Source organism: Sorex fumeus, unplaced genomic scaffold, assembly GCF_029834395.1.
Source record: "Sorex fumeus unplaced genomic scaffold, SorFum_2.1 ptg000030l, whole genome shotgun sequence".
NCBI lineage: Eukaryota > Metazoa > Chordata > Mammalia > Eulipotyphla > Soricidae > Sorex > Sorex fumeus.
In genome coordinates, this window is record NW_026606087.1 from 20,447,663 (window position 1) to 20,472,736 (window position 25,074).

The following is a 25,074-nucleotide window of genomic DNA, read 5'->3' on the forward strand; positions in this document are numbered from 1 at the left end:
AAGGATTAGAAAGAGTACAAAAGTTAAGGAAGGTATCAGCCTAGCATGCAGCTATAGCCATGACACTGTTTTAAATCCTGGTATCTCACTAGTCCCCTGAGCACCTCACTGAGCCAAGTGTGGTCCACAAAACAAAATGAACCCTTCCCTGCTCCCCCCTGAAAGAAAGAAAGAAAAAGAAAGAAAGAAAGAAAGAAAGAAAGAAAGAAAGAGAGAGAGAGAGAGAAGGCAAAGAGGTAAAATTCAAATCCTATACTGTTTCCTCTGTCAAATAATGAGCTATACTTTTATGTGACATTATAGAAGTCTAAATAATATAAACCATATTAGTATAATTTTTAAGGCACATATTAGAACTCTAATCTCATTTAGATGGAAAAGTAGGTTACTGGGGTGAAATATCATGCAGAAATTCCAACCCCTGTGGTTGATCTTCTACCTATCATGCATTATCAGAAGCTTGAAAAATAAAAAGTAGTTCACCAAATGAGTCACTATATACTTTGCGAAGTGTATGTCCTTCCTTTTATGAGTTCATTGCTTCCTCTCACAGAGAGGGGAAAAATACTTATCTGGGGGGCTATTATGAAATTAATATAAGCACTGGAATGATGACTTGGTATACAATTAAGTGCTCAAAACAAGCTATGTTATCAATACAAACAGCAATAGGACTGAGAAATGATGAATAATGGTAATAAGAGTAAGTTCAAGTTGCCCTCCTTTGAAAGGCTATGTAAGATTACACATCACCATCACATGAGCACAGGATCCTTGAAATATTTACAAGAACTTATTATATATCATGTTTGGAGCAAAAATTATGCTCCATATATTCCTCCGGCAGAGTGATCCCTGAGTGACAACACAATAGGTAGAACAGGTGCCTTGTGCGTGGCTGAGCCCAGGTTCAATTCCTGGCATACCATAGGGTTACCCTGAGCACTGCAAGGAGTGATTCCTGAGCACAGAGCCAGGAATACTGCTGACCCCTCCGCCCCCCACCAAATAAAAGAAATTCTGCTCCTGTCATATTGTCCTCCTTTCCCTATAATGGAACGCCCCTACATACCTAGTGGAGATGGCTAAAAGCATGGTACAGCAGCACTCAGGAGACAAAATGAAGATGTTAGCTACGAATTTCAGGCCACAGGAAATGCCTACCACACTTACAGTCATTCACACAGTACTTTTGAACATAAAACATATTTATTTGTCCTTACCAGGTCAAGGCCTTTTAAAAAGGCATTCAGAAGTTGAGTCATTAACACTATCACTTACTTTTTTTCTGTTTCAGAGTCCTGATTTCATCTTCACTCTGAGTGACAAAAAAAGTCATCTTTAAGAAAACTGAACATCTAGTATGTCACCGAAGACTCTCAAATGAAAACAATTGTTTTAAATTAAACTTAATTCTTTCATGAGCTTAAATTTATATAGAATACAGAGTTCAAATAGATGGGTAAAACCAAAATAACACTTGTTAGTGGCTTCAAGTTTACAATAAAATACTCAAAAGAAAAATAAAAGACAGGAACATGTACCACGTAGCTTCAGTGTCAAATCCCAGCAGCACAAATCATACCATACACCAATCAAACCCAGTGGGACATAACTAAGAGGAGTTGCTGAATCCCAGTACCTAACACAAACACCATGAGGAAATGCTTAGGAAGCGGCAATGGGAATGAGCACGGAAGAGAAATGGACACATATAATGATCAAGTCAAATGGCACGGAAGGGTTAGACTGTCCTTTTCTCTCCCTCTACAATGCTGAGATCATAATCCATCACTGTCCTGTGGCAGGAAAACAGCAACACCAGTGACAACTAGAGACAACAGGTTGTGGGCTGGGTAGCAGGGAACACGATGCGAGTGATAAGCAGCAGCAACTACTAACCAGCCTAAACATGTTTCCTCCTTCTCCTACAGACTAGTTACAGGAAGGCGATTTGGAAGAACTTATGAGGCATTTAGGCTTCCCAAAGGTCCAGCAGAGGACAGTAAGCGACTGTATGAGTTAGCTCTTTTTCCCTAGCACCAAATTCCTAAGAAAGCGGAAGTGGAGAACTGTTGTTTAGTATCAGCATTCAACTACAAGAGAAACAAGCAGATGAAGGGGGGAAATGCATAAAGAAAATAAAAATGATGTCTCTGAAATTAAAAATTTTCATTGGGATAGGAAAAGATGTATCTTTGATACATTTAGTGAAATTCAAAATGTCAAGTATAAAGGAAAGAAATTTTTGTCTTTTATTTTTTTTTCCTCCTGGCTTTCTGGGTGACATCAGATGATGCTCAGGGATTACTCCTGACTCTGCACTCAGGAATTACTCCTGGCAGTGTTCAAAGGACCCTATGGGGTGACAGAGATCAAACTCAGTTCAGCAGTTCAGCCGTGTGCAAGGCCAACAACCAATCTGCTGTACTATCACTCTGGCCCTGAAATTCTGTAAGTCTTAAGAGAGAAAAAGCATACCACCTCGGACTGGAGAGATACTATAGGAGTTAAGGCATTTGTTTTGCATACGGCTGACCCAAGTTCAATACATGGCACCCCATCTCAACCTCTGAGCAGAGGTCAGGAGTAAGCACCATCAGGTTTTCCCCCTGCACCCACCCCACTAAAAAGGAAACAATATAATCCCCACAAAAAAAAACTAGAAAGAATATGGCATAGACTGTACATGTATATACCCTTAAAGTGAAACTTAAAATGTCATGGGGGTGGGGAGGGGGTTAAAAAATAAGCCCACATCTGAAAGCAAAACAATCCTATGTTTTACAAACAGGAAAAATAGAAGGTATTTCTACCCAAGCAATTAAAAAAAATCACTGTATTTTTAGGATTGTTGGATACAGCTAAAATATACTTGGGCATTTATAGTTTTGAGTCAACAGAACTATGAGCTAGACACAGGCAAGAGGTAAATCCCTCAAATCCAGAAGACACCAATAGGGGCCGGATAGGCATGTGCCTTGCATGCTGCCGATCCAGGCCCAATCCTCTGGCAGTCATATATTCCTCTGGCAGAGTGATCATTGAGTGCAGGCCAGAAGTAACCCCTGAGCATTTCCGGGTATGCCCCCCCCCCAAAAAAAGAAGACACTAGCACAACTATCATTGCTAGAACTACTATTTCTTTGAAAAGTTACATAAACTATTTTAGGAACAGAGAAGGGAAAATATATTATTTTTTAAATCCTTGATAAAATTCACAAAGCTGGGGCCAGAGAGATAGTACAGCTGGTAAGGTGCTTGCTTGCATGTGGCCAACCCAGGTTAGAACCCCAGCATCCCATACTGTTCCCCAAGCAGAGCCAGGAGTAAACCCTGATCATCGCTGGGTGTGGCCTTATCCCCCTCTCTACGCCAAATTCACAAGGTTTTGGAAACATACATCATACAGAAAAAAACCAATAAATACATTGAAATGGCAATCAAATATTCCTCACATGCACCAATATCAGGATGGTATGCATCAATACCATTTTTAATATAACTTTTTTTTGATGGTGGGGTCAGGGGTGCAAACCCAACAGTGCCCAGGACTTACTCCTGGCTCTGGGCTCAAGATCACTCCTGATGGGCCTGGGTCTGTGTGACCATATGGAATGTTGACGATCAAACCCACGGTGGCCCTGTGCAAGGCAAGTGCCTTAACCCACTGTACTATAATCTCTAGACCCTAAGTTTAATTAATATAACTTTTGAAAAGAATCAAAGTTGACCAAAGGAAAGCAAAAATAATTCAATATCAAAAATCAATCCATCACTGTTAATTACTTCATTTTTGTAGACTTCTCTAGTCAAAGTATTTAATGAGATAATAAGAGTTCAGCAAGTTGAACTCTTGAGTATGAGAAGTAAAGGGAGTTTAACTTCATAAAAATTTGCCTGTAATACCAACAGCAAATCTCGTACTGACTGGTATCAGACAAATGTAGTAGCTATGACATAACTGGGGCATTTGAAGTCCTAGGATTACTATCAGAAAAGCAACAGGAAAGAAAGAAATGAACTATAATTTGGGAGAGTAAAATTGATCATTATTTGTAGATGATAACAGTACAAAGAAAACTCTGACGGCGGGAATTTGTAAGAAGGTTGTTCAGGGCCAGAGAGATGGCTGGAAGAACTAATGTGCATGCTGTGCACATGGGAGCTCATTTCAATCCCTTGCACTACATGGTACCCAGCACACCACAGGGGAACCTGCAGTTCCATGAGAACTGAGCCAGGAGTGCCACCCCCAAAAGTTCTCGAGAATTGCTGGCATCATCCTCAACCAGAAAACTATCTACACAAACGAAACCTAACATATTTCAGAAATAATGTAAGAAAATTACATTAAATTACATTTAAAGAATTACCGAAAGAAGCTGGTGCGACAGTACAGCCAGTAAGGCCTTGCACATAATTGGCCTAGGTCTGATCCCCGGCATGCCATATGATCCACTGAGCCCATCAGGAATGATCCCTGAGTGCAGAAGCAGGAATAAGTCCTGAGAACAGCTAAGCATGTCCCCAAAACATAAACAAAAAGAATTACCCAACCCCCCCCCAAAAAAAACCCTATTTTCACTTTCTATACTCCTAAAAGTTGTGTGTGTGGGGGGGAGGGGTCGAGAGTAGATGACTGGGTCACACTTAGCAATACTCGGGGCTAATCCTAGCTTTGTATTCCAGGGTTATTCCTGGTAGTGATTAGGAGACCATATGTAATGTCAGGGATTCAACAAGGCTTGGCTGCATGCAAGGCAAGTGCCTTAACCCTGTACCATCTCCCCAGCTCCTCACCCCTCTGTATTTTAATAGCTTTTAAAGAAGAGCAAGTCCTTACTTTTCTCAATGACTGCTTCTACTTCATAATTATGTTTCTTTTCCTATTTATGACTAGAACTAATATTATCATTATGTCCATTCAAAGCATTGTGACAATTTCTAAGGGCAGAACAACAACAAATTCTCAAATTAAATGGAGAAATAAGGAGATCAGAGTGTTAATACAGTGTGGAAGTACTTGCATTGTATAGAGCCAACTCCAGTTCGATCCCTGGCATCCCATATGGTTGCCTTGCACTGCCAGGAATACTTCCTGACTGCAAGCCAAAAGTAATCCCTGAGCACCGCCAGGTGTGGCCCAAAAAGCAAAAAGCAAAAACAACCAAAAAATGGAGGAATGAGGTAGCTCTTAAGACAATCTTTGGGAAAAAAATGAGAGCACGAGTTAAGAACTCACCCCAGGGGTTCCAGAGACAGGTCAGAGGTAGAGCAACTGTCTTAGACATTAGACGAAGATTTAATCCCAAGCATCATTCCACATGCTAAGTGTGATCTGGTGAAACCCTCACCTGTGATGCCCGGTTGCTCAAGCAAGCGTGTGCAAGCACGATAAGTGCCATCGCAAGTAAGCATCACATACCCAGTGTATGATCCCTTGCCAACACAGTAACAAAAATAGGAACAAGGAGAGGAAGGGGAAATAAATACTAAAAAAAGCACATGATATAAAGGTAAGATACAGAAGAAAGCCTCAGTTATTAACACCGTGGTACAGCTATGTATAAAACAATTTATGGAGCAGAACAGAGAAACCAGAAACATCCTTGTGTATATGCAAATTGGTATAAAGTGGTATTCTTTTTTTTTGCTTTTCGGGTCACACCCAGCAATGCTCAGGGGCTACTCCTGGCTCTGCACTCAGGAATTACTCCTTACAGTGCTCAGAGATCATATGGGATGCCAGGGATCAAACTGGTGTCCACCACCGTGAGCAAGGCAAATGCCCCACCCACTATACTATCGTTCCAGCCCCTAAAGTGGTATTCTTACACCAGAGGAGAAAAGGATGAATATACTGCTGGGAAAATTGGTTCTCTGTAAGGAGAAAAGTAAAATTGTATCTGTATAATACATATACAGAGCATCAAGCATACAAATTCCAAACGAAACAAAAACTGAAGAAAAACAGGACCAGAGTTAGTACAGGGGGTAAGGCAATTGCTTTGCATGTGGACAACCCCAGTTTGATCCCCAGTACCACATATGATCCCCTCGGCACCACCAAGAGTGATCTCCAAGCAGAGCCAGGACTAGCCCCTCAGCACTACCAGGAGTTCAAAAACTGTACAAACTATGAAAACATAGTCACTGTCACTGTCCTCCCGTTGTTCATCGATTTGCTCGAGCGGGCCCAGTAACGTCTCCATTGGAGACTTTGTTGTTACTGTGTTTGGCATATCGAATACGTCACGGGGAGCTTGCCAGGCTCTGCCGTGCGGGCGAGATACTCTCGGTAGCTTGCCGGGCTCTCCGAGAGGGGCGGAGGAATCGACCTTGGGTCGGCCATGTTGACTGTGTGCAAGGCAAACGCTCTACCCGCTGTGCTATAGCTCCAGCCCCTTGAAAACATAGTAGGAAATGAAAAAAATTGATACATGTTATTCCAAAATAGCACACAGTATAGACCAGAGAAATAGTACAGAGGTTAAGGCCTCTGCCTTGCCCAGGACTGTCCCCAATTCAATTCTGACACCACAATGATGCGCCAGCAGACCTGAAGTGGTCCATGAGCAGAGTGCTCTCCTCGCCCCGTCAAGCATACATTAGGTAGATTGGAATGACATATATTAAATACACTAGCAAAGATACGAATGAGAAAGGAATGAATAGAAATGCTAACAAAAACAGGAAATATAATAAACTAAGGGCCTGTACTGACAGCAATGGTGGTGGAAAGTCATAGATTGAGGAGTCTGAAAAATTTAATCTGAATGAACAAAATTCAGAAAGTTGCAACAATTAGAACTAAAAGGTATTAAAGGACTACAAAAAAGACTAAATTATGCAGATTAAGAAGCTTTTTCTAAACTGGAAACACTTAATGATAAAAACTTTATCTCTAATATTTGTTTTAAATTTTCACTTTCCCTTTCTTCATTCCTCTGTACTGAATTCTAGAAGTAAATATACCTCAGTTGCTTTTATTTTTTTTAAAAAAAGGTTCTTAAAATTTTTTGGGCATTTTTCTACCCAGATGGGAATGAATTTGTGGTCTGTGATTAACAGTACACTCCTCACCAGTTAATGAGTTAACTAATAAAATTTGTGGAGAGAGAAATACTAAGACAAATTAATATCTTACATTCAGCCTACTTCAGTAAAACCATAGTGTTCATTTCTCATAGTACTATTTCTGAAAAGAGACTATAACTGGGTTCACTGTTAATATGGGCACATTTATGTATCATAGTATTACAGGATGTGTAAAGCTGAAAGCACACTGACATACCAATTCTTTTATCCGTTTTCTGTGTCTACTATGTGGATTGTTCAAATGGCTGGTAAGATCAAATATTGTTGGTATTGCATTATCTCGAAGAACTGTCCTATAAGGACTCTGAAAAAGAAAAATGTTAATTTAAAGATGGTACTGAAAATGTAGTACACATAAATAAAATCCTATGTTAAGCATCTCCCCAGTACTCCTCTAACTCCAGTTCTAAAGTATAGAGACTTGTAGAATTGTCAGTTCAGGTAAGGTTATTATTTCTAATATTATTTCTAATTCTTTCTGCCTTTGTCCTCCAGCACATTATTATAAATGAAGGAACTAAATTGAAAGCATAAGAAATAAAATGCATTTGCATTCTGCACATTCTAATCTAGTCTCCGACCTCTGATCTATTCATGAAGCCATCAAATCTACAACAGGCACAAACATTTCTCAAACAATCTATCCTCTCATATATTCCATACTAATTACTCTGTCCTTTACCTGCTGCTGATTCCATTTCTGCTCCTACTGTATAACATCCAGGCACAGTGAAATAGATTGGACAGGAACCCAGGAGTCCTCAGACCCAGTTCAAATGCTATAGTGACTATGCAATTTGACTCACCAGGGTCAAAAAAATTCTCTTTTTGAATTTTAAGTTTCCTTTTCTGAATAAAGTTTCCAGTATCGAACCAGATAAATATTTTTTAAAATATCATTACTGCCACACTACACTGTCATTTCAGTTTTATGACCATCTTTACTTTCTTATAACCCACTCACTACTGTAGTTTACAGTCTTAAACAATGAAACAATAAAATGTTTTTAAAGGGCTTGCTGTATTCTTAACACTCCATAATAAAACGTCTAAAAAGATTCAGAAGTTTCTTTAACCAGTCATCTGTTCTCGGGCACTCAGGTTTTTTCCAGATTCTGGCTATTGTAAAGAGTGCTGCAATGAACAAACAAGTGCAGATGTCACTTCGACTACACATTTTTGCCTCTCTGGGGTATATTCCCAGGAGTGGTATCGCTGGGTCAAATGGGAGCTCAATTTCTAATTTTTTGAGAATCATCCATACTGTTTTCCAAAAGGGCTGAACCAGTCGGCATTCCCACCAGCAGTGAAGGACTGTACCTAAAGGTATCTCACTAATAAAAATTTAAAAAAATAAATAAAAATTAAAAAAAAAAAAAGATTCAGAAGTGCCACCTGAAATCATTCATACTATGATAACAATACCTAAACTAGGTATTTCTAAATTCCTTTCTTGGGGAGCGGCAGTTGCTTAATATTCAAGTGTGTGGGGGCTACTCCTGCCTGTGCTCAAGGGACTATCATATAGGGGTCCTGGGGAATTAAAACTGGGGTTGGCCTCCTTCAAGGCACCTTAATACACTACCTCCCTGGTCCTACAGTCTCTTTTGATTCTAATGTTCTCTTCACTAAAGAGTAGTCATTTACCTAATCTCTGATAAACTAATATAACCTATTAGAAGCTGAATGTATACTTAGAAGGTCTTCAACAGACAGACTAGAGAAGGTCAGAGTGGGACAAAACATTTATTAAGAGCCGAGGAACCTAAATAATTGCTACTACAACCTCTCTACCTCCCACCTAGTTTAAAGTCCTGGTAAAAAAGATTATCCCCTAATGTGTGGAAAACGTAGTGCTTACTTCAAAGTTATGTTCCAAATTGTACCAGACCAAAAAGAACAAAAAAGCTACAATTTTTCACCCAGGAAAAGAAAGAAAAACAAAAGTCTCTGAAAGGAACATCTTATCTTAGGTTCATTCAAAGAAATGTTAAATACATTTGGGAAAATTTTCAGTTCAATTATTTTCTAATTTAATCCCATGTTGCACAGAAAAGACAAAGAAGAAAATAAATTTCAATTCCAGAATTGATTAAAAACATAATGAAGGAAAAAAAAAAAACTATACTACACTCAAAGCATTACATCTTTCTCTCTGAGCAAACATCTCAAAAAATACACATGTATACAATCAATTCTAATTACTAATTGTTAAATAAGGAGAGGCAGCATAAAACAGTCTAATGAATTTTTAAATTTCAAGTAAAATTAATTTACTATGAAACAAGGTGTTAAATCAGAACACAGAATAATACGAATGAAAAACATGCAACCAAATATTTATAATTATAAATGCCCCATGCCCCAAAGGCTAAATAGAATTCTTGGTGCATGACAATTTCAATATCCACTTCAATACTGATTCAAAATAAAGTTTTGTCAGCTGCTAAACTAACATTTGGATGTAACGCAATAATCCTTTGCTATATCAAAGATATTAAATATCTCATTTTGGTTGAACTACTCATGACTGTTTATTGATAAACCCAAAGTAATGAGGTCAGAATATTTGGGTAGAAGTATCAGATAATTTAGCCTTTACTAATTCTTCTATTTATGTAGAAAGAACATTTTTCCATATTTACATTATTTGAAGAATCATGTACAATTTTTAAGAATAAAAGAGCTCATCTTTCCAGGCTCTGCTTAGACTGTACAAGAATGAGGTGAACTGTATTTTCTGATATTAATCTAGGTCGAGTTATCTAATTAAAAGACCACATTTATTACTAAAATTATACATATGGCCTGTGTAAATAGTGAAATAATTTTGATTGTCAAAAAGCATAGTGGTTTGCCTTTTAAATATTATGAAATCTCTTTATTTTGGTTGCTCATTATCACGCTCTTAACAAAACAAGGCAAAAATATTCCTCAAATATTTGTGATTAAACTGTTGAACCGGAACTGGCTCACCTCCCAATGACTTCACAAGTATCTGCTTCAATTAATTTGAGAAATAAAATAACCCAATCATTCTTTAGTTTTCTGATGCCTCTGCAAAATGTATCTGAAAAAAATACCAAAATAAATTGCTGCATAACAATATATAGTGTACCTTCAAATCAAATTTATGTCTATCCCAATATCCGAGATGTTACAGAAGTCATACCAAAACAGCAACATAGGAACACAATTGTCTTTCTAACTAATTTCAAGTGTTTCAAGTCTGCTCCATTTCAACCAAATCTGCTCTATTTGAACCCTTTTATGAATGATGACAATAACAGAATCACAGAGGGTTAAAAATCTTCAATCTTAGGGACAATCTGATTAGAAAGTGAAGTAAACGAGGCGCTGACTGGCCAAATTCACAGCTGAAAAACAGATCTTGAGGTGAAATTGAAAATCACTGGTGGAAATAATTTTCTCAGGTGAATTATATCACTTGCTTCCTGTTGAATCCAACATAAAATTCAGGGTTGGTGCTACCAGTATACATAAAAATCAATAGCTCTATTTCTAAAGATATCACTCATTTTTAAAAAGTTCTCAAGAAACTGCTCCAAATACTAACATTCCCTGAAATAAAATACTTTTCATTTTTAGAGATTTTCAAAAACAAGTTTAAAAGCAGCTACCTTTGGTGAATGGGGCATCAGAAATGGGACAGGGGTATTAAAAAAAAAAAAAACCACCACCACCACCCACACAGGTTTTAGGAAACAAAATAGTATTTATTCACCTCCAAATTTGTCTTCATCTTAAAAAAAAAAAAAGACAAGCAGAGGGGTATAAGAATTCCTCTTGGAAGAAAAAGAGGGAGAGGGAGTGGGAGAGAGAGAATATTTCCTACCAGATACAGAGGAGAAAGGGAGAGAGTACACCAAAATATAAAATCAAGCCCACCTATTACTTACAGTTCTACATATCATAGAGGTCTCAAAGTGTTTGGCACATAATCGATAATGTTTATTTAGTTGATCTGGTGTTTTGTCTTCTAGGTCTGCTCTTCTACAATTCTCCACCCATTTCTGGCACCTATAAATAAAATCAAAATACAGCGGTAAGGCGTTTGCCTTGCGTGCGGCTGGCCTGGCCAAGCCGGGTTCGATTCCTTGGCCCCTCTCGGAGAGCCCGGCAAGCTACCAAGAGTATCTCGCACGCATGGCAAAGCCTGGCAAGCAACCCATGACGTATCCGATATGCCAAACACAGTAACAAATCTCACAATGAAGACGTTACTGGGCCCGCTCGAGCAAATCGATGAACAACGGGAGGACAGTGCTACAATGCTACAATTCTGTAATGTGAATTCAAAATTTACTCTTTAGCAACTTTTGGTTTTGGAGCTGGATATCAAACACCCAGGGTCTAAAAGTAGAAGCAAGTATATTATACCGGTGACCTTCCTGCTCCCGCACTCAATTTTAAGGTAGACATGAATGCACATATATGTATATCTACATTTATAGCTACATATATGTATAATGGACAACAAATTTCTATTTCCCTCTTCTCACAGAATTATGACATACTTCAAAGAAGTTAATAAAACAATGCTGTACAACCATGAGGCCAGTATCTAAAACATCTCTTCAAGATTAACTTAAGCATATTAAACAACACCATCATTATAAATAGTAAATAAATATTTTATAAATAGGGGCTGGAACGATAGCACAGCGGGTAGGGCGTTTGATTCCCAACATCCCATATGGTCCCCTGAGCACTACCAGGAGTAATTCCTGAGTGCAAAGCCAGGAGTAACCCCTGAACATCGCCGGGTATGACCCAAAAAGCTAAAAAAAAAAAAAACAAAAACAAACTAGGATTCATGATGCAAGAATGAAGGCCGTATTTGTCTTATGAAATGACTTTAAGCATAAAGATATACATATATACATATATATGAAATACAAACTAGACTACCAGCCGCACGAATACAGTACTATCCAATCTAGTACCCAGGAGGCGTTGGGGACAGTGAACAAAACAGAGCCCATGCTCTTCTGGTGTGTATCATAACATGTACAGCTTTCTAAGGTCTTCTTATGAGCCAGACACTGTTCCAAATATTTTTCAAAGAAAATACAGTTTATCATCCCAATGTGTGGATTAAAAAAAATAAATTGTACAGAAATAGTAAGGTATCTGCTAAAGGTTACACGATGGTTTCTTTAATCTTCCAATTTCTAATAATAATAGGTTCTAGGGCTGGGGAGATTGCTCAAGGGCTGGAGTGCATGCTGTACATGTGGAAGGCTTGGGTTTATACCCAAGCACCACATCACATCATCTCCCGAACACTGCAAGCTGTGACCTTTATCACTGCTGAGGATCACCACTAGGAAAGACCTCCAATACTCGGCCAGGAGTAGGTCTTTGAGGGCCACTTGGTGTGGCCCAGATTTTTTAAAAAGGTCTCCCCCCCAGTTTTGGGGCCACACCTGGTGGTGCTCAGGGCTTACTCCTGGCTTGGCACACAAGGATCACACCTGGCAGGGCTTGGAGGACCATACCGGGTGCTAAGGATCAAACCTGGGTCAGCTGTATGCAAAGCAAGTCTGCCATGAATAGTGTCACACATCTGAAAACATGGACACTTCAACGAGCACATCCAGGAATTCAATAATTTGATATAATCGCAACCTAAACAGGTTATTTTATGCATGTTTGTGTGTGTGTGTGTGTGCATGGTAATAGGGAGAAAACTGACATGTTGATTCTAAAATGTTTCATAAATAAAATTCAATTTACTGAAAATATATATTAAGACAAGAGTAAAAAAAATTGAACACTCTGGTCTTCTGCCTTTCTCTAAATCTTTCACCATGCTACAGAGTAAATGTTTTGAAAGTCAATTAACAAAAGTCAACTTGACAATCAATTTGATTATCAAAAGTAAATTTGATAATCTGTTTATGTTATTGTGGCATCTCATTATTTTTAGGATAAAGAAAATAAAAGAACAAACTGAAAAAAAAAAGGAACAAACTTCTGGAGCAAGGGTATACAGGAAGCAAGATGCTTGCCTGATATGAAGCCAACTCTGGTTCAAATTCCAGGCAACAGATATGGTATGGCCCCCTGAGCACTGCCAGGGTCACTCCTGAGCACAGTCAGGAACAGACTGAGCAACAGAGTGTGGCTCAACCCCACCCCAACAGTAAGAAACTCCTCACAAGTCTTAGACTTGGGTCAGAGTGACAGTACCACCAGGAGTGATCCCTGATGGCAGAGCCAGGACTGAACCATGAGCACCACCAGGTTTGGCCCCAAAACAAAACAAAACCGAACCTTAGGATCTTAACTCAAATTATTATTTCTTGTGGGAAACTTCCAAATTCACGTGTGTACATTTATATGTATGTATACAAACCGAGCAGGTAAGACTTTTCTTTCTTTGTATAATACTGCCTCAACAGTCTTTACTTATTCTTCTAAAGTAAGAGTATAAACATGTCCTATTGATCTCTCATCTTAAGAAAAAACCCTTAGCGGGGGGTCTGGTGCCGCCAGCAGGTCAATCTGTACCTGTGAGGCGAGTGCATCAGCAGCCTAATGGCACTGTCAGGCCTTCAGATACCCCAAAATTGCTGCTGTGCACTTGGCCAGACCCCAAAAACTTGGGGCAAAGTTTCCCAAGAAAGTAAACGGCCAAAATTTAGGTATGTGGGAGACACACCCACAAACCACCTCCGGCTCAGCTATATAATTGGAGGCATGGCCTCTCTGGTTCCTGATCGAACTGCTTAATGGCCATGATCCCAGAGACTCAGAAAGGAATCTTGGAACCCAAAGGCTTTTGGCAGAAATGCGTCCTGTTCTGCAGTACGTTACTGGGGCTGGGCCACTCCAGGTGGGAATAGGTTTCGTGCCATGGCCTGTTCCCCTTGGCGGCCTGGTGACAGTCATCCTCCAGAGGCCACAAGACAGCTAGGTTTGGGCCTGCAGTGATAAGACACATGGGGCCTCATTAGATGGGGGTAGAACCGGCCTTTCCTCACCCTCCCAGTGAGACCTCGAGTTGCCGCCTACACACAGACTCTCTGGCTCCTGATCAAGCTGATTAATGGTCACGATCCCAGAGACTCAGAAACAAATCTCGAAACCCAGCGGCTTTTGGAAGAAATGCATCTGGACCGCATACACGGCCACGGCTCCAGAGGCAAAAGGACTTAATCCAGAGCCCGACAGCTTGCAGCAGAAAAGTGAATGGACCATGTGTTAAACTACCGCACCATGCCTCCCCGGGAGGGAAAGTGTGTTGCTCCCTTCGGTCTCCCCCCTCAACCCCCCCCCCCCCCCACCAGCAAGGTGCCCGCCACCTCAGAGCTTATTGGAAAGCCAGGTATGAGTCGGCAGTGACGGGGCAACTGCAGTCTCATGGGAAAGGGGACGGTACTGGCTCGTCCTTCATGCCCTACCGAGGTCACAAGTTGCCCCCTACGAGCGGCTCTCGGGCATGGCCATGGCTCCAGAGGCAAAAGGACTTAATCCAGAGCCTGGCAGCTTATGGCAGAAAAGTGAATGGACCATGAGTTAAACTATGGCGCCATGCCTCCCCGGGAGGGAAAGGGTGTTGCCCCCTTCCGCCTTTTCTCTCCCCCCCCCCCCCCCGCAAGGTGGCCGCCACCTCAGAACTTATAGGAAAGCCAGGTATGAGCCAGTGGTGACGGGACAACTGCAGTCTCATGGGAAGGGGGGCGGTACCAGTTCGTCCTTCACGCCCTACCAAGATCCTGAGTTGCCCCCCACGAGTGGCTCTCCGGCACAGCCATAACACCAGACGCACAGAAACCAATCTCTAAATTATCTTTGCAGAAATCCAAAATTGCGTGGCCACAATAGCAGCCGTGCAACATTATATGATTCTCATAACCAGCTATACAAAACAAAGTATTTCACAATGCCTTTTCAGCAATTCTGATTGTTAGGGCGGGGTGGGGGGAATTCTAAACAATACTGGTGCATCTTTTGTCGAAATGATGAATGTAATCAATGTAGAGAAGAGTTAAGTAGAAATCATCTGCCTCACAGACATTGGGTGGGGTGGGAGGGGGGTATATTGGGGTTAATAAATAAAATTATGGAAAAAAAAAGTAAGGTGGAGTTCATGCCCAATTCAATCAGCTAATCAGTGGCTGAGTAAATAGCAGTACTCCTACATGTTAAAAAAAAAAAAAAAGAAAAAACCCCTTAACTCTGATTTTCTACCCAGCAAAACTAGTGTATTTCCACTGTACCCACTTTCAGCTCTAGTAGGCTCCTGAGACCTCACATATGCAAAGCAAGCACTACCTTCTTCAGGGTAGGCTAGGAGGGCATCCAGACCAAGTTCAGGAAATCCAGGGTTATCCTCATAGAGACCCATCCAAGGGTCATCCCCAGCAATTCTGGAGGGAGGAAGAAAATGGGAGTACACAGTGCTAAGTGATTAAATTCAAGGTCTACACCAAGCATGAGCTCATCTCCCCGGTCCTTGTTCTACTTGCTTCCATTTTTTCAACCTCAAGGAGACTGAAAGCGAAATGATTGCCAATGACTTCTAAACTACCAAATCAATGGTCACTTTTTCTATCTTCACACAAATCACACTTTTACTACTAGTCAATCATCACCAATCACTCTTCTCTAAACACTTTGTTTTTATTTTATCCTTCAATGGTGCCTACAGCATCTCCCAAGATGTACTCCAGGGAATACCATGAAAAATATCAATCAAAAATTTTTTTCATCATACACATTTGGGCCAGAGAGATAGTACAGGTCTAAGGTGCTTGTCTTGCATATGGCAGACAGACCTTGCTACGAGATCACCCCAGCACCACCAGGAGTGACCCCTGAGTCAACCCAAGAGTAAGCCCTGGGCCATGCCGTGTGTGGCTCAAAAGCCGAACAAACAAAACACAAAAGTTCTGTGGTCCAATTAGTTGGGTAACATTGAATACTTTATCCTGAGCTTGATGTTTTAGATATTTCTATGGACTGCTGAACAAGTAGGCTCATTTCTGTGCCTTTCCTATTTTGGTTATCAGATTTACTGGAAGTTTTAAGTAAAACAATGTACGTAAAACAAAAAGGGGCTGGAGAGATGGCACCCAGCACGCAGCTGACCCAAGTTTGATTCCCAAGTCCCCCAAGTCTACCAGGAGTGATCCCTGAGCATATAGCCAGGAGTAAGCCCTGAGCACAGCCGGACGCGGCCCAAAACCAAAAGAAAACCACATATAGAAGTGCTTGGCATACAGAATACAAAGCATTCCATAAAAAGCACTATTATTATTACAACTTGTAGCACCGCCTGAATGATACGACAGTCAACTTAAAAGTATTTTCAGAGAGGCTAGAGAGAAGGACAGGAGATAGGATGCTTGCCCACATGTTGTTCTGAGCACCACCAGGAGTAATTCCAAATCAATTAAAACAAACAAAAAAATTTTAAAGTTACTTTCATATGTTACACAAGGAATTCTCAAACCTCATGGTTTCAGATCTTCTTTACATCTTTAATTATTGAGGACCCAAAAAGATTTAGTTTATGCATTTTAGTATTCAATATTATAGAAATTTGTTTTGTTTTTTTGCTTTTTGGGTCACATCTGGCGATGCACAGGGGTCACTCCTGACTCTGTACTCAGGAATTACCCCTGGCAGTGCTCAGGGGACCATATGGGATGCTGGGAATAGAATCCGGGTTGGCCACGTGCAAGGCAAACGCCCTACCTGCTGTGCTATTGCTCCAACCCAACATTATAGAAATTTAAACTACAAATGTTTTTGTAGTTCATAACTATTGTGGGGGCCACACAGTGACTGCCCTTGGCAGTCCTGAGAGGAGAGGGGCATGCAGTCACTGGGTCTCACAAAAATCATGTGCTCTATCAGTTGAGTCACATCCCCAGAAAATACAAGAATTAAAAAAAAAATGTGGGGTATAAATTTGCAACCCCATTAGATATTAACATAGAGAACCTTTTAGTGCAAAAACAATTTTTCAAAAGGAAAAAGAAACTTGAGATAACAATATTTTACAAATTTAATGTGTACCTTACAGGAAAATAGGTAGGTACATTCTTACCTTTGGGCTAGAGCGATAGCACAATGGATAGGGCGTTTGCCTTGCACGTGGCCAACCTGGGTTTGATTTTTCCGTTCCTGAGAGCCCAACAAGCTATCGAGAGTATCGTGCCCACACGGCAGAGCCTGGCAAGCTACCCATGATGTATTTGATATGCCAAAAACAGTAACAAGAAGTCTCACAATAGTGGAGTTCATGCCCAATTCAATCAGCCTAATCAATGGCTGAATAAATAGCAATACTCCTACATAAAAAATAAATAAATAAATAAAGCTCTTCTGTTGATCCTTAAAAAAAGTCTCACAATAGAGAATTACTGGTGCCCACTCAAGCAAATTGATTAACAATGGGAGGACAGTGCTACAGTGCTACTTTCTTACCTTTATCTCTGAATTATTGTTTTGGTTGAAGCAGAAAAAGAAACACTGGCCTTGGGCCTGGAGAGATTGTACAACGGTTAAGACACATGCCTTGCATATAGCCAATCCCAATTTAATCCCCGGCACTGCATATGGTCCCCTAAACACAGCCATAAAGTGACCTCTGAGCAGAGCCAGGAGTCCCTGAACAATCCAGGTATATGCACACCCACCTTCCCCTATTCCCCCCCCCACACACACCCCATCCACAACCCCTAATTTAAAACAAATCAAAGAAACTTTCTGATCTTGTAGTCACATGCATTTTCAAAACCTATTTTAAAAAATCCTCCTAAGAAATAATGTTCATAAAACATAGCAGGGAAGGATCCCTTCAAACAACCAGAAACCAACCATTTATCTGATGCAACTCATGGTCAATACAAGCACCTGCACGGTGTGAGCACAACAGGGAAAGGTTTAAGTTGGCACTTCAGTCACAATCTTAGCAAAGTGTTGGAACTAGGGTTGCATAAATTGCAAAGCAAGTTGGGGGAAGCGGGGGGGGGGGGGGGGGAGTTGAGGATTCTGGAACATTAATAAGCAGAGAATAAATGCCATATGTGTACTAGAAACTGAGACTTTGAAACCCAGCAATTTTAGCAATCATACAATGACAACCGAAATCATCCCCTCCTCTATCCTCTCATACTACCCCACACCCCATGTCTCTCCCTCATACAATGGCAGTCAGATTTCCACCTTCAACCCCCACATCTCCCTCAGTCTCTTTCTCAGAGGGGTCAGTCTCCAGTGGTTACCATCTGCTAGCCTCAGACAGTCTTTCGGACTCCAATAAGCTCCTTTACTCAAGAGAAAAGAGCCATGCGCCTACTGATGGCTGTGTGCCATGACCAGGAGAAAAAAACTCCCGGAGTTCAGCAGACACAGCAAGTCAAGCGATCTGTCCTAAGCCACTACCAGGACATCAGGGCCATTTTCACTGGATCTAGATCTGGTAGACTTCAGGTCTCCAAGGAAATTCTTCAGAGCGGGGCATTTTCACGAGGTTAACTTCTGTGTTTTGCATCCAGGAAATGAATGCCAGTGATTACAGCAGCCGAGAAGGAGCAGGCAGACACCCTCCACCCCTTCTGAAAATCCAGGAAAAGTCTGTTTCCAGAGTAAGTCACTGAGAGGAGCAGACCCCAGCAGCTGGATATTTAGGAAGAATCTGGAACGACAGAACTTGTGCTCAGAATGGGTTTGGCCACAAGAGGAGAGGGACAATGATTTTATATCCACAATGGACCTCCCCACAAAGCAATCTCTACACACACACACACTCTCTCTCTCTCTCTCTCTCTCTCTAAAACTAGACCCAAAGCGCCTCCTAAATGGGAGGAGTGTTGTCGGGGGTGTATGTGCAAATAAGTTAAAGGCTAGATCCAGTGAAAGAATAACAAAGACATTCCCCAGAAATCAATCATAAAAAGATAAAACTAGGGACCTTAACAGAAAATGAATTTTGTTTAAGCATTACGAAGAAAAAAATTATCAAATACACACTAACACAGAAAGCAACAACTGAGAAAGAAAATCCATACACAGGGGCTTTTCACCCAAGAAAGTAAAGCTTAAAAACATTACGAGTGGAGCTAATACGTGAAAAACAAAATGAGTAAAATGAAAACTTAAGAGAAGTAGGTTCAATCTACCTACTTCAGAAGAAAGTAGAAGACTAAGTGGAACTTAAGATGAATTTCCAATGACTCAAATGAAAGAGGCGAAAAAAGATTCAGGGCCGGAGTGACTGTGCAGTAGGTAGGGCTCTTGCCTTGCATCCCTGGTACCCCATATGGTTTCCCAAGCCTGCCAACAGTGATCCCTGAGTGCAGGGCGAGGAGTAAGCCTTAGGCACAGCCAGAAAAAAAAAAAGTGCCCCCAAAACAAAACAAGAAGATCTAGGCAAAAGAAACCTACAGAATTATAAGATATCAGAAAAGGACACAATGAATTAATAACTAAAAACTTTCAAAACCTTGGACTCAGAGAATAGGAATCTGAGAACAGGAACCTAGGAATCTGTGAAAATGCTAAAAAATTTTTTCTAACTTTATTTCAACACCACTGTTTAATAAAGTTATTCATAATACAGTTGTTTCGGCATTAAAAGTTCCAGCACTCACTAATCCCACCACCAGTGGTGACCTTTCCTCCTCCACTGTTCCCAGCTTCCCACCTACCACTCAAGCCTACACACTTAGCAGGTATAAAATAATTTCTTTTATATTGCTTGTTACAATTAAATGGTAGGTGGAATAAAAAATATAGATCAGTTAAAGAAAATTTGTTAAAATTATATCTCACAATATTACTAAAGTCGCTGAGGATTTACTAATAAGCTGGTTGGTGCTAACTGAGCCTTCTCTGTTATTGTTTTCTCTTACTGAGCTGAGTGGGTTTCTCTGTTTCTTTCTCATCTAATTTTTTGTGCTCCTACTAAGCTGTAAATATTATGGAATTTGGATGTGTCACGTGGCTGTGAGTTTCAAGAGCTCCAAGATCTGTAGAACTGGGATTGTAAGAATATCAAATTTCTAAAAAGTCGTCATTTTTAACTATCAAAAATCAATAATTTAAAAAAATTAAAGACTGCTAGAAAAATTTTATTTAGCAACTAAAGGCAACCAACCAGATTTTTCAGCAAAAACTGAGTAAGATGACATATTCACAATGCTTAAAGACAAACATTTCCAGGCAAAAATAATCTACCCAGCAAAAGTGCTTTTCCAAGATGGAGAAATCCAGCCTTAATCAAGGAAAGGTTAGGTTTCAAGGTAAACAGAATTCTGCTAATAGATTTTTACCACCACCAGACATGCACTTACCAGAAATGTTGAAAGGACTTCTTTTACAGGAAAAATAACAAAAAGAAGAACAAACTTTGAGCTTGGTGATAAATGGTGAAAACAGAAACTAAAAACAAAAAAAAAAACAAGAGAGGGCTAGAGGATAGCACAGCGGGTAGGGCATTTGCCTTGCACACGGCCGACCCAGGTTCGATTCCCAGCATCCCATATATGGTCCCCCGAGCACCCGCAGGGGTAATTCCTGAGTGCATGAGCCAGGAGTAACCACAGTGCAATGCTGGGTATGACCCAAAAAGCAAAATAAATAAATAAATAAACAAGAACTTAGTTCTATACTAAGTCCCTCCCCATATTGAGTTTCTTTTCCTTTCTCTTATACTTTCCAATAAACTTTTCTATTTCTAAAAAAATGAGAGAACAAAACAACAAGAGAAAAAGAACCAAATCTCTTTAAAGATGACAAACTATCACCAATGTGAGCGCATGCACGCACGCACGCACGCACGTACACACACACACACACACACACACACGCACACACTCTCACATGTGCACATGCCTTAGATACAGAAGTCTGACAGTCCTCAAGATAACCACACAACAAAACTCTGGAACAGAAACATCTGGGAGAAACACAGAACCATGAGGGAAAAAAACATAAATAAAAAGGCAGACAAAAGTATACTGAAATATAAAAACCAGAAAATTAAAAATAGAATGTCAGAGGGGCTGGAGTGATAGCACAGTGGGTAGGGCGCTTGCCTTGCACGCGACCGACCAGGGTTCGATTCCTAGCATCCCATATGGTCCTCTGAGCACCACTAGGAGTAATTCTTAAGTGCATGAGAGCCAGGAGTAACCCCTGTACAATGCTGGGTGTGACCCAAAAAGCAAAAAAAAAAAAGAATGTCAGTAACTAAGTGTCATATACAATTAATCACCCTACGTGTGATTGGTATAAATTAACAAATCAAAAAACAAGAATGGCTATAGAGACTTATTTAAAAGGTAAAAGTAGGGTTCAAGGTCAGGAAGATTGTTCAAAGGATTGGAGCACTTGTTTTACATGCAGGAGTCCTCGTTTTGATCCCAAGCACTGCAGGATCCTTGCCAGGAATGGCCCCTACGTACCACTGGGTTTGACCAAATAAATCAGGTTTCATCTATATTATACAGAGTAGAGATTCTTTTGATATAAAGATAAGCTCATTATGCAATGCTGATTTAAGGATTTTCAAATCAATGGTACAGAGAGGGAAAAATTCAACTGCCATACTCTTCTGATAACTACATTTTCAATGCAAAAAAAAAAAAAGGTATTAAGAGACAAAGCTGAATACTACATAATAATCCATAGAACAATCCATCAAGATATAACTGTCATTAATATATACAAATCTAACGGTGTATTTAAATACATAAAAATATCAAGGGGCACTGGAGTAATAGTGCAGGTAGGGCACTTGCCTTGCACACAGCTGACCAGGGTTTGATCCCTGGCACCCCCTATGGTCCCGCAAAATGGCCTGGTGTGATCCCTGTGCACAAATGGCCGGGAGTAAGCCATGAGCACAACTGGGTATAACCCCAAAGCAAAAACTAAATAAAAAAAAATACATTATTATCAGTACATTTTATTTGCATACCTATTTTATGTAACAGGTGTCACATACAAATTTCTCATGCAAAGAAAAGGATCACAAATGTAAAAATTTAAGAAACTCTTGTTTATAGAGAAAGGCAGACTTCCACTAAATACAGGACACACAAAACAGTCAACACTGTTTGGGACTTGGAAGTATCTCTCCACATACAGCAGAGAACAGTCATTAGATAGGTTTTAGCAAGGCAAATGTCAGAATATACTAGGCCTCTGATGTGCCCATAAATATCCTGATGTGAAGCAAACTGTTAACAACTTTTCTCAGGTAAGAGTCCTTATGTAGATCAAAGGCTATCTGGCCTACAGTCCCCCTTAACAGAAAAATAAAAAAATTACTTAAAAAATTTTCAGCATACCCCAGAAATATACCTTCCTTTAATAAAAGAAAGTGCCCCCTAAATGCACTAGCAGCTAACATTGCCTCAATGAATAGCTCCAGTGCACCTTGGGGAGGCAATTCAATCACTTTGGGAAACATTGCATTAGATTCTCAAGGGGACAGTGATCCCCATAAGCTTTAGAAGTCAAAGTAATGTAAAAGATTTTCAGCACTTCAAGTTTTATATCGAAAACTTCCCAATCTGGGGCTGGAGAGCTTAGTAGATAGGGCACTTTCCTTGCATGCAGCCAACTGGGGTTCAATCCCTACCACTCCATATGGTTCTCTGAGCCCGCCAGGAGTGATCACTGAGCACAGAAAAAGAAGCCCTGAGCACCACCTTTGTGGTTGCAAACCCTTCTCACCAAAATAAATACGTTTTAACTTCCCAGTCTGTGCCTGTAAGTCCCTACAGGTCATTCTCAATGAGTGTAACAATGAACAAAAATTATTCACATTTATTTACCATATCTGGCCCACTAACATAATTGTTTTCACTTTTGGGGGTTTCTGGGGCGGGGTTTGGGCCACATATTAGCAGTATTCAGGGATCACTCCTGGCAGGCTCAGGGAATGATATGGGATGCCAGGGATCAAACTCAGGTAGGTCGTGTGTAAGGCAAAAATCATACTTGCTATATTACTATAATAGTAATATTATATACTATTACTCTGGCCCCTGTTTTTTTACTCTTAAAGAACCATCAACCATCCAGTTTTTCAGAGCAGGTCAACAGTCCTACCAACAACACACACAAAGTTTTTAGTAACTCTACATTATGACTATCTTTTGTGTGTGTTTTGGGGCCATACCTGACAATATGCAGGGTTACTCTTGGCTCTGTGCTCAGAAAATTACTCCTTGTGGGACCATATGGGATGCCAGAGATCAAACCTCGGTCCACCACATGCAAGGTGAACATGCTATCACCTGTACTTTCTGGTCCCTCCAAATGACTACAGGTCTCCTTATTATGCAAGTAAAGTGTACTCCTGTCACGACCCCTAGGGCTGGAGAGAAAGCAAAGGGGATAAGCCATTTATACCCTAGCACCACATGGTCTCCCAGCACTAACCAGAATGACCCAAGCACAGAACCAAGAGTGGTCCCAAGCATTCCTTTCTCCAGGTGGGTCCTTTCTCCTTCACCACCCCCCACCCCGACCTTTCAAAAGTAAAAATTTGGTTAAAACTTGAGTCCAAAGAAGATACTGCTTGGGGCTGGAGCAATAGCACAGCGGGTAGGGCGTTTGCCTTGCACGCGGCCGACCCGGGTTCGATTCCCAGCATCCCATATGGTCCCCTGAGCACCGCCAGTGGTAATTCCTGAGCGCAGAGCTAGAGCCAGGAGTGACCCCTGTGCATTGCTGGGTGTGACCCAAAAAGCAAAAAAAAAAAAAGAAGATACTGCTTAATGAGGTAAAATCTCTACTCAGATTAAGATGCTCCTCTTCTCTGTTCCCAACAATTATTCCTCATAGTTATTTCTGAGCTAATACCTCCTTATCTCCCTGAACTTTAAATTCTTCGAAGGTATCACAGCTCAATCTTTGGGTCTACTCTGCTTGATTCACTGGGTACTGTAGCCGTAAATACCTTCTATGGACTGAGAAAATCCCTTGTCTGAAGTCTTTGAATTCTAAACTTGTATATCCTCTGTTCATGGAAGATATCTAAACTTTAAATTAAAGTGAAGGTCATATACTATAAAATTAACCATTTTAAAATGAAAGAGTGGCAGTGAAGTGTACAAATGACACTTCTATCTGTCCAGAAAGTTTTCAAGGCCCTAAAAGGAAACCCTGTATCCAATAAGCAGTTGCTTCCTTACCTCAATTCATCTAGCCTGAGGGAAAAAAAAAAACAATCATTTTTGTTCCTATTAATTTACCTATTTACATATTTATATAAATGGCGTCAAACAATAATGCAGTATTTTGTGTCTAGCTTTTTTCACTTAAGATGATACTTTTTTAGTTTCACCCCATGTTGCAGTACTTATCAATATTTCATTGTCTTATCGCTGAGTATTATTCCATTGAATGTATATACTGAAGCTTATCCATTCATCTACTGATTAACACTTAGGCTACTCCTAGTCCTTGTCTTCTGTGATTCATGCTACTATGAACATCCATGTATATATATTAACTTTTTTTGAGTACCAATCTGCAATTCTTTTGGAAACGTACCAAGGACTGGAACAGCTTGGCTATGTTTCTGGTTTTTGTTTTGTGGACCCAATGGCAATGCTCAGGGTACCATAAGCAAGGCAAGCATCTTAACATTTGTATTATTTTTCTGTCCCTAAACACAATTATATATTTTGGGGGGGATGGGGAGAGACAGGGTGCCATATGTGGCGATACTCAGGGATTCCTCCTGGTTCTGCACTCAGGATTCATTCCTGGATTCACTCAGGATTCATTCCTGGCCAACCTGGGGGAGGATATGGAGTGACAGGGATAGAACCTGGGTCAGACACGTGCAAATCAAGTGCCTTATCTGCTGTACTACCTATCCGGCCCCCTAAACATAATTCTACATTTTCACTTTTGAGGGTTTGTGGGGTGGGGTTTAGACCACATAACAGCAGTTTTCAGGGATCACGTCTA

The 25,074-nt window shown here is 40.4% G+C and overlaps 1 protein-coding gene across 1 annotated transcript in view; it reads right to left on the reverse strand.

Moving 5' to 3' along the window:
* The window catches only part of THAP12 (THAP domain containing 12), a 31,401-nt gene that overhangs the window by 3,734 nt on the left and 2,593 nt on the right, over positions 1 to 25,074 (reverse strand). Inside the window, exons 2-4 of the mRNA XM_056116044.1 lie at positions 11,022 to 11,142; positions 7,298 to 7,405; positions 1,282 to 1,318 (exon numbers count right to left, since the gene is read on the reverse strand). Coding sequence (XP_055972019.1) covers positions 1,282 to 1,318; positions 7,298 to 7,405; positions 11,022 to 11,142 — 266 coding nt within the window. The remainder of the gene's footprint in view (positions 1 to 1,281; positions 1,319 to 7,297; positions 7,406 to 11,021; positions 11,143 to 25,074) is intronic.